The sequence below is a fragment of the Triticum urartu genome, chromosome 5A, assembly GCF_056163025.1.
Source record: "Triticum urartu cultivar PI428250 chromosome 5A, HENAU_Tu73, whole genome shotgun sequence".
NCBI classification, from domain to species: domain Eukaryota; kingdom Viridiplantae; phylum Streptophyta; class Magnoliopsida; order Poales; family Poaceae; genus Triticum; species Triticum urartu.
In genome coordinates, this window is record NC_141877.1 from 665,715,759 (window position 1) to 665,726,059 (window position 10,301).

At 43.2% G+C, this 10,301-nt stretch overlaps 1 protein-coding gene across 1 annotated transcript; it reads left to right on the forward strand.

Moving 5' to 3' along the window:
- Positions 1-6,320: 6,320 nt before the first annotated feature.
- On the forward strand, positions 6,321-9,897 carry LOC125507594 (acid phosphatase 1-like; the record flags this gene model as incomplete). Its single annotated transcript, XM_087524821.1, has 5 exons — positions 6,321-6,430; positions 6,511-6,687; positions 8,538-8,820; positions 8,918-8,973; positions 9,690-9,897. Coding segments are annotated over 3 exons (354 nt in total), but the record flags the coding sequence as incomplete, so codon positions are not given.
- Positions 9,898-10,301: the final 404 nt, after the last annotated feature.

A 10,301-nucleotide genomic window follows, 5' to 3' on the forward strand; every position in this document is an offset into this window, starting at 1 on the left:
AATTTTTAGGATGCCAAAAGGCTCACGCAGGAGCGACACCACAAGCTCACACAGGAGCAGGCGACAGAGAGTAACTAAAATAAGCATGACGAAGGACCCCAAGACTATCAGCTCCACATCCTCACGATACACACTTGTAGTTGTAGGTCTCCCTATTTGACTTGACCTTCTGTTGTGTCTCCTGGGCCCGCACCCGACACGGATCAACTATCATGTCCCGTGCGTAGATATCCAAACACAGCAGTACTATTTGATTTGCGCAGCTCTTGGCCAAATTTCTGCGTTCCATCATACATCCAGATAAACCCATGCCCATGGATCGACATCCAGATAAGCGCAGTGGTGAAATACAGCAAGATCATGACCGGCGGGAGCTACCAGTTTCCGATTCACTGTCAAGTCAAATTGTTTAAGCTGACCTGTCACGAGCAAAGACGACGCGACTCCTGTCACGAGTGGGCGGCGCACTGACCGAACCTGGCGCCCGCGAGTCCTTGCGACCAAGGTGGCTCGCTGCTTAATTCGCACGGTCAATGCCATCAACTCGGCGGGGAGGAAAGATAAATAAATTTCGCACCGTACTTGGCTTGGTGCGCAGCCTCCTCCTCCTCCTCTTCCGGCTTGACGGGGCGGCGAAGGGTTGGTGTGGTGCTTCTGGACGCCGAGGCGGCGTTGCTACTCGTGCTCAACGGCAAACCACTTCTCCAAGTTGGAAGAGTCCGGAGCAGGCACCGGCATCCCACATTGCTTCGGCGTGAGGTGCTCCCGTCACCTGCACACCTCCTCAGCGTGCGCCCGCCATGACCGCGGCGCAGCCGGCATAGGGATCAGTTGCGGATCCAAATGCCAGTTGTGCGGCAGCGCGACATCAGGGGACGGCAGGGGCTACCTGTACAGACAGTGCCAGAGTGCCTGGTATACCGGAATGTGCAGGTGTTGCCGCACGGGGCAGGCAGGCGCCGGTGGAGGCAGAGGAGGAAGCACGCAGAGGATGTGCCAGGGATGAATACTCCTGGCTCTTGTCGAAGTCGCTGAAGAAAGCCATGGCTAGGGTTGCCTGGTTGCTGGCGAGGGTAGGCGCGCTGGGGGAGGTGGGTGCACGCATGGATTAAAAAAGAACGAGCCCTATAGCTTGCAGTCACTGACGCATGGGCCCACGGTAGGTGGCCGCGTTGAATATGACTGTGTCTGGTGGTTGGCTGGCCGACATGTGGGGCCACGGAGGACATCGAGCGGGAGCGCGGCGCGTACGCGTCGTGTGCGCGCAAACGCATTTCAAACCCAAAATCATGAAGCAAACACATTTTGAGTTTGGATCTGCGCGTTGGGCCGGAGTTTTTGTCCTTAGCGACCCAAATGGACATGACTAGACCAAATGGGTTGGAGTTGGTCTTAGAGCATCCACAGCCGGACTTGGCGAATCGGATCCCTCAAACGCCCGCCGACGTGCACGGGCGCATCCGCGGACAATGACTGGTCACGCCTCGAAAAAAGCATTCTACATATGAATATCTCAAATTAGAAACCTCAAATCCACATTATTACATGCAACATGAAAACTAATCTTAGCGGAGCTCGTCTGGTTGTGCTCCCCGCTTGCCCGGCTTCGCACTGGCCATGTCCGGCGGACAACTGTGCTTCTCAGAGTGTTGGTCCAGTTGCCGGCAAGGTCACTACAAGAAATATGTCAACTTATGACCTTTTTTTAGTGACCCCAGCTGAATTGGTCGTAAATTCACGGCCATTTCGCTTGAAGGGCTCAAACCCTGAAACTGCTTACACCAAATGGTCACAAAGCAGACAAGAGGCGCCAATGACGTTATTTCTACCTGATTACGACCAATATAAATGGTCATGAGGTTGTGAACATGGATGCGTTGGTACTTATTGCTATGACTAGGCGCCACCTCATCAGTTTTGCCTATGTGTCATGTTCATGTGTCAATTTTTGCACTAGGTTGTGAAGCAACCTATATTTCTGTCATTCCCAAAATTCCAAAAAAATTGGGCATTCTTTACTATCCAAATCATTACCTCATGACAATATTCAACTCCATTTGCCTGGTAAATCTTCCTCGGCAAATTTCCAAAGTTTTTGTTCAACTCGAACTGTTGTGAAGGAAGTACTAGCTAGGCATATCCGAATGAGCTGAATTTTTGCCACATCTTCTTTATTCCCAAATCATAGCTCTCCACAAAATTTGAGCCCCATCTAACAATACATGTGAGTGTGGCTTCAACATTCATTTTTCTGTCCAATGTGGTACGTTGCAAAGCAAGTGACACCTAGGCTCCTCCATTTGAGCTGCAAATTTTCCAAGATAGTGTCCTTAGTAGATGATCATCCTCAGCCAAAACTCGGACCCATTGGCCATGCGCATTTCCCGTACCACTAATCAAACACTTGGGTGCTAATTTATGTTTGAGCTCAGTTCAGTCTCCTCGTGAGCTTCTTCTATTGCCTTCTTCTTCCTGGCACCTATCAGGGGAGTGCCCAACCCACTAGACATGCATAGGCCGCCCAGAACGGGTGGCAACACCACGATCACGCGGTGACCACGCGGCGGGCATGCAAGTCTACGCGCTTTGGAGTTGGGGCCCTGGGCCACCATCCAAACATCAACATATCGCCACCAAACCATGTATTTCTGATTAAATAGATACTTATGTACCTATAAATATTTTTTGGAAAAAATAAAGAGCAAACTATGAGGTAGTTGTAGTTCAAATTTGACCCGCTTCCTACTCAATCATCGAAAATTTATCTTTTTCACGAAAGGTGTATATGTACTTTTGATGACCAACCATTTTGTCAATTGTACATTAAAAATGGCCTAATATATTATAAAAATGATCTCGTCCCATTTTGCAACAAATATATGGTAGGTCTTTCACAACAAAACTCATTTTGGGCACTCGAAAAATGGAAAATTGATTTTTTGTCCAAAGAAAATGAAAACTCCCTTAAGAAACATTGTTTGCCATTCCAATATGCACCCTTGTGCATAATATAGGATCATTTGAACAAACTATGCCTTGAATGTGGCCATAAGATTGATCATTTGGCTTGAAAGCCATGAATCTTCAGAGATGATAGCTCATTTCTGAGAACACTTTTTTAAAATAATTGTCGTATTACAAGTTTATTATTTTTCCTGGTAACTTGGTCACATATAATGACACAATGCGAAGGTTTTCCATTTTTTTATTTTTTATGAATTTTTTACGCCCATTTCAAAATGCGGTCAAAACGGCGGGAATGACCGTTCCTAGCTAGTGGTTGAATCTTGGAATTTTTTTGGTGTTTCTCTGATTAAATATATACTTATGTATCTAGAAATGATTTTTGGAAAAAATAAAGAGCAAACTATAAGGCAGTTGCAGTTCAAATTTGACCCGCTTCCTACTGAATCGTCAATTTTTTTTCTTTTTCACCATCGGTGGATCAAAAGTTTTGACACCCAACCATTTTGTCAATTGTGCATTAAATATGTCCTATATTTTATAAAATTGATTTGGTCCAATTTTGCAACAAATATATGATAGGTCCTTCAAAAAAAAACTCATTTTGGGCACTCGAAAAATGGAAAATAAATTTTCCGTGCAAAGAAAATGAAAACTCCCTTAGGCAACATGGTTTGGAATTCCAAGATGCACCCTTGTGCACAATATGAGATCATTTGAACAAACTATGCCATGAATGTGGCCATAAGATTGATCATTTGGCTTGAAAGCCATGAATCTTCACGCATGATAGTTCATTTCTGGGAACACTTTTTAAAAATAATTTCTGTATTACGATTTTATTATTGTTCCTGGAAACTTTGTCACATATAATGACACAATGCGAAGGTTTTCCAATTTTTTGAATTTTTTATGCCCGTTTCAAAATGCGGTCAAAACGGCGGGCTTGACCGTTCATAGCTAGTGGTTGAATCTTGGAAAACTTTTGATGTTTATATGATTAAATAGATACTTATGTACCTAGAAATGATTTTTTGAAAAAAATAAAGAGCAAACTATGAGGCAACTGCAGTTCAAATTTGACCCGCTTCCTGCTGAATCATCGGAAATTTGTCTTTTTCACCAGAGGTGGATCACAACTTTTGACACCCAACCATTTGGTCAATTGTGCATTAAATATGTCCTAGTATTTTATAAAATTTATTTGGTCCAATTTTACAACAAATATATGGTAGGTGCTTCACAAAAAAAACTCATTTCGGGCACTTGAAAAATGGACAATGATTTTTTCGTGCAAAGAAAATGAAAACTCCCTTAGGCAACATGGTTTGGAATTCCAAGATGCACCCTTGTGCACAATATGAGATCATTTGAACAAACTATGCCATGAATGTGGCCATAAGATTGATCATTTGGCATGAAAGTCACGAATCTTCATGCATGATAGCTAATTTCTGAGAACACTTTTTAAAAATAATTGTCGTATTACAAGTTTGTTATTTTTCCTGGAAACTTGGCCACATATAATGACCAATGCAAAAGTTTTTCCAATTTTTTGATTTTTTGAATTTTTTATGCCCGTTTCAAAATGCGGTCAAAACGGCGGGCATTACCGTTCCTAGATAGTGGTTGAATCTTGGAAAACTTTTGATGTTTCTATGATTAAATAGATACTTATGTACCTATAAATGATAACTATGAGGCAGCTGCAGTTCAAATTTGACCCGCTTCCTGCTGAATCATCGGGAATTTGCCTTTTTCACCAGAGGTGGATCAAAACTTTTGACACCAACCATTTGGTCAATTGTGCATTGAATATGGCCTAGTATTTTAGAAAAATGATTTGGTCCAATTTTGCAACAAATATATGGTAGGTCCTTAAAAAACTCATTTCGGGCACTCGAAAAATGGAAAATGAATTTTCCGTGCAAAGAAAATGAAAACTCCCTTAGGAAACATTGTTTGGAAAATTCCAAGATGCACCCTTGTGCACAATATGACATCATTTGAACAAACTATGTCATGAATGTGGCCATAAGATTGACCATTTGGATTGAAAGCCACGAATCTTCACGCATGATAGCTAATTTCTGAGAACACTTTTTTAAAATAATTGTTGTATTACAAGTTTGTTATTTTTCCTGGTAACTTGGTCACATATGATGACACAATGCGAAAGTTTTCCAATTTTTTGATTTTTTTTAATTTTTATGCCCGTTTCAAAATAGGGTCAAAACACCGAGCATGACCGTTCCTAGCTAGTGGTTGAATCTTGGAAAACTTTTGATATTTATCTGATTAAATAGATACTTATGTACATATAAATGATTTTTGGAAAAAATAAATAGCAAACTATGAGGCAGCTGTAGTTCAAATTTGACCCGCTTCCTACTGAATCATCGGAAATTTATCTTTTTCACTAGAGGTGGATCAAAACTTTTGACACCCAACCATTTGGTCAATTGTGCATTAAATATGGCCTAATATTTTATAAAATTGTTTTGGTCCAATTTTGCAACAAATATATGGTAGGTCCTTCACAAAAAAACTCATTTTCGGGCACTCGAAAAATGGAAAATGTTTTTTTTGCCAAAAAACTCATTTTTGAAGACACATTTTAAAAGATATTTATCTTATTTCTTGTTTGTTATTTTTCCTGAAAACTTGTTCACATTTGGTGATACAATGAGAAGGTTTTCCATTTTTTTTGAATATTTCAGCTCATAAAATAGCTGACATGATTTTAACACATTAATTTTAGTCAACCACGACCAATTTAGATGGTCATAACGTCGTATTGTAATCTGATTGATTCATGGACGTGTCACGCGGATCGTGCATCAAACACCGTCGGATGATCGGGGACCCAACGACAATCCTCAGCCCTTCCACACCATCCCCGAAACCCTAACTCTGTCCTGTGGTCATTTTCCATCCACCCCGCCTCCTTTCTTTCCCTCGCTCTCTCCTCCCCCTTCCAGATCCAGCAGAGCTCCTCTCGATCCCCTCCCCTTCCTCCCCGCTGTCGCGAGGTCGCACCCTCCACGCCGGCCCCTCCCACTCCAGCTGTCGCCCCCATTCTCTCCAGATCCAATCCAAGTCCCCCTCGTCCACCGCCCCCTTCCTCCCGTCACTACACGAACCTCGCCGCCGACCCACCCCTGGTCCTCCCGCCACTTGAGCGCGCCACCCACCGCGTCCACAGAGACTGCCGTGGACCTGCGGTGCGCGAGCTGGAGGACGGTGGGGGAGGCCAACAACCTGGCACCGTGGGCCGTCGTGCTGCAGGACTGCGTGTCGCACGTGCACGCATACCTCACTGGCCCCGCCTACCGCTCTGACCTCGACCTCGTCGCGGGGAGGCTTCCGCCTACGCCCGCGCCGCCGCCGCCACCGGCGCCTGGGTCTTCGACATCGACGAGACGCTGCTCTCCAACCTTCCCTACTACGCGCAGCACGGATACGGGTGGGCGACCCACGCTTGTCACATTCCGAGATCGCGGGCCTGCTATTAACACACACGGTTAATTTTCTGTTTGATTGCAGGCTGGAGCTGTTCGACCACCGGGAGTTCGACCGGTGGGTGGAGACGGGGGAGGTGCCGGTGATCCCCTCCAGCCTTCGCCTCTACAGGGAGGTCCGCGACCTCGGCTTCAAGACCTTCCTGCTCACCAGCTGCAGCGAGGCCCACGAGGGTAGAAAGAGCTGCCGTGGACCTGCTATGTACGTACGCCTCCTCTCCTAATCCCCACACTGCGTTCAGGTTCAGTCAGGAAGTGTCAAGAGCATTCAGGTTCGAGTTCAGTTAGGGGTTGTCGGACTTTAAATTCTCAACATCTGCATTGTGAGTAACACAATAGCGAGACCACTTTGTCAGTTTGGCCGCAGCTTGTTAGTCTCGGCAGGTTTCAGTCGACATCTAGCCGATTTAATTTCTGGGTTTGTTTTGTACCTCAACTTGGACTATAACATGTTGGTTGCAGTAAGTGCTGCAACTGGTAGATCAGTGTAGGAAGGCTCCACAGGGTAGAAAAAAGCATTGCTGGGAACAATTTTGTTGGTCCAGTGCACTGTGGAATCAATCAATCAATCAATCCGGCAACAATTTAGATTACTTTTTCAGCCATAATAGCTCAATCCGTTCCAGTTATGGTCGTGCCTTTGTCCACAAATACACATTGTTCTACAATCAATCTCTTTCCAATCTACAAATAGCATATGTTAACTCCGTCCGCTATATTGCTTTTCAAGTCACTGTGTTGTTCTTTCATTGGCATTTAGTCTGCTCTTGTATGGTTTAGAAGCTCGGATGGGATTGTGCAGACAATCTCTCTCTAGTTACTTTGCACATGTAGTACAGATTAAGTTCAAGAACTGCTTCTGTAGCATCATTGCTTTTCCCCAGCAAGCTCAGTGATAAGATGCATTGGTTGCTTTTGGTGCACATGGAGGAATATTTTTCTATAAATTAACTATTGTGTAGTGAATTGTACTGCTGGAGTAACATTCTTCTATGAAATAACTATTGTGTAGTGAATTTTGCTGCTGTAGATCAGATGGCATGGAATAGGCATTAGTCTAAAAAGATTTTTGTTTTTCTGGCGCCTATGGGTTCTTGGCCTTTGTTTATCTGTTATGTTGTGTGCTGTGCAAATATACATAAACCACACTAACCTACTACTGCTATTTTTAGGTATGCCATCACAAAAGCCTTCTGTGTTGCTTTTGTCATGACATTCTTCTCTGTATTTGCCGCTGTGCCAGTCGTAGGTGCTGTTGCTACATTTGGCGGAGCTACCGCTGCCGCCCCAAAGGGCAACCTTCATCAGACACTACCTCATAACAGTGCCTCAAAGTTCTGTGCCCCATCTCCCCTCTTTCTAATTTACCAAAATAAAAACATTGTAAATACTAGTAGGAAAACATGTTAAATCTTTTGTGTATAGAACTGGAATAACCCTGCAGTTTGGTTCCGTAGAGTGGTAAATTCAAGCTTACGCTTTATGGGTTTGTGTTCCTTGGTTTTATTTTCCTTTTGATATGTACTGTCAGTTGGCTAGTTCTGCACTTGTCTTCTTTTTTTCAACCTTGTTTCATACTAGTAGAAAAATATGGAACCGGAACTATCATCAACTTTTGTGGGAAATACTGATCTTGACATTGTGACAATTCATCCTGGCGTGACGTCGGTACTGTTTGAGCATATTTTGTGTAGTGTCCACCTAAGAGCGGTGATTTTGTTGTTACGGTTCAGAATAGTGTTTTTATACTTGATCAGCGCACCTCTACTATTATGGTTACTTTTGATTTCTTCTATGTAGTTGTCCAGGGCATGACAATTTTATGTGTGGCTTGTTATTGTGTTACCAGCCTACTTTCTTGTATTGACTCTACAATCAGTGACACACCTCTTATGATTTTTGTATTACCGATGGCTTAATATTTAAACCGTTTAGCTTGATTTAAAATTCAAATCATAGGGTTTTTTTAATCTCATTTTGAATTGTTTGTAGTTGCTCCAGGTCCTTCTCTAGCTGTGTTTATAACTGTCTTTGTTCCTTTTTTGATAACAGGACCAGTTTGACACGATTGACTTGTCGGACTACGAGATTGTCAAGCTTGACAACTTCCCTTTCATGAATCGCCCAGGGAGCCCGCACCTGATTACAACTTACAATGAGAGGGAGTAGGTGACGCCCAGGGAGGTCAGCATCCGAGTCCCGGCCATCCTTCACATCAAGGACGAGGACGGCGTCAAGGGCTGCCGTGTCGCCGGAGCCGTCAACAACTACACCTCCCAGCTCCTCACCTACGGATCATCACCACAATCGCCATCTTGTAAATCTTCCCGCCAATGTAATGTTCAGTTAGATCATACGAGCTTCAGCACATCAATTTTGGTTGACTGAATTCGTACTGAAGATGCCATGTTTTTCTGCGTGGAATACTGCAGATAACCTGACGGAAGCGCTCTTGTTTCTCTCACACTTCATCGGCGACATCCACAAGGTAGTACTCCCGCCAAACCCCCAAGTGCCCGATTTTTGTAAGTGTTTCTGTTGCGGGTTGCAACTTAAGCCGATGCTTCTTGTTTATGTAGCCACTAAAATCTGTACTTCACCATGTAAGGCTAGTTCAGACTTGAGGCTGAACCCTTCTCTGTGTAGTATGATTTCGAGGAAACATATGTCAATAATTCTAAAACTTTTCATGTTGGCGTTGCTATGTTTGATGTGGTTGTGCCAAACAAAACTCATATGCTTATGCTGCGCTTACTTTTAATCTTGTGAACATGCTAATTTAGAGGATGTACTGTAGTTCCACTCATTTATTCTGTGTGATGAGCTTACTTTTGTACTGCAGCCACCTTCTTGTTTACTTTGCTGAACCATGTCTTGTGTACTAATCATGAGTTACTAGCATTTGGCTTCTCTGTGCTAATTAAACCTGATAAGTATGTATACTTCTGTGAGATACAAATTCGACATTGCATGTTTAGGAGGTTCAATTTCTACAGGTGTTGCCAAATGAATGTGTCAACGTGTCTCTCCTTAGGGGTTGATTAAACCGCATATGATCTACTGTATCAATTTCTTGCTGTTCAAACATTGAAATCCTGGTTCATTTTTCAAACATTGAAATGTTGTTGACCCTATCTTTCTATGCTTAAATGATAAAAATTTCGCATTTTGCTTGTTCTAACCATTTTGCTTGATAACTTGCAGATGCTGGCCTTCATTCATGTTTTGTGGTGAGGTCCAGGATGAACAAGTTGGGAGAAGCATTGGAGCTAGTTATACTGTGATAGCTGTGTTACCTGATGTGAACATTTTTTATTGTAAAACTAATGTGAACCATGTTTGGTTTTAATAATGTGCCAAGTTTGGCTCTTTTTGATTGTATTCATGATGTGAACCATATTTTTCTGGACTAGTCGTGCTCTGTTCGAAGCATTTTGTTTTCTCTCTGTTTTGATTTAAATATTGTTATTTATTTACTGGAAAATTGAGATCTGAAGAATATAACAGTGACAACTGGGACCCACTTATTAGAACCTGACAACTGGGTCCCATCTCACTAGTGGGCCTATCTTCTGAAAAAAATTCAAAAACTTTGGAGCCAGAAAGGCCATGTCCTAGAAAATAAAAATGCCAAATTATTGGGCCAGGCCCATGTATCTAGAGAAAATTAACAGAAAAAATATACAGTAAAAAGGCTGAATTGTTGGGCTCGGCCCATGCAAAACGCCGAATCGGACCGGGCTGATTCTTGTGCCACATCAGCTTGCCATGCTGGCTGCCTAGGTGGCCTGAAGAGGTTGCTAGTAACCAAAAATT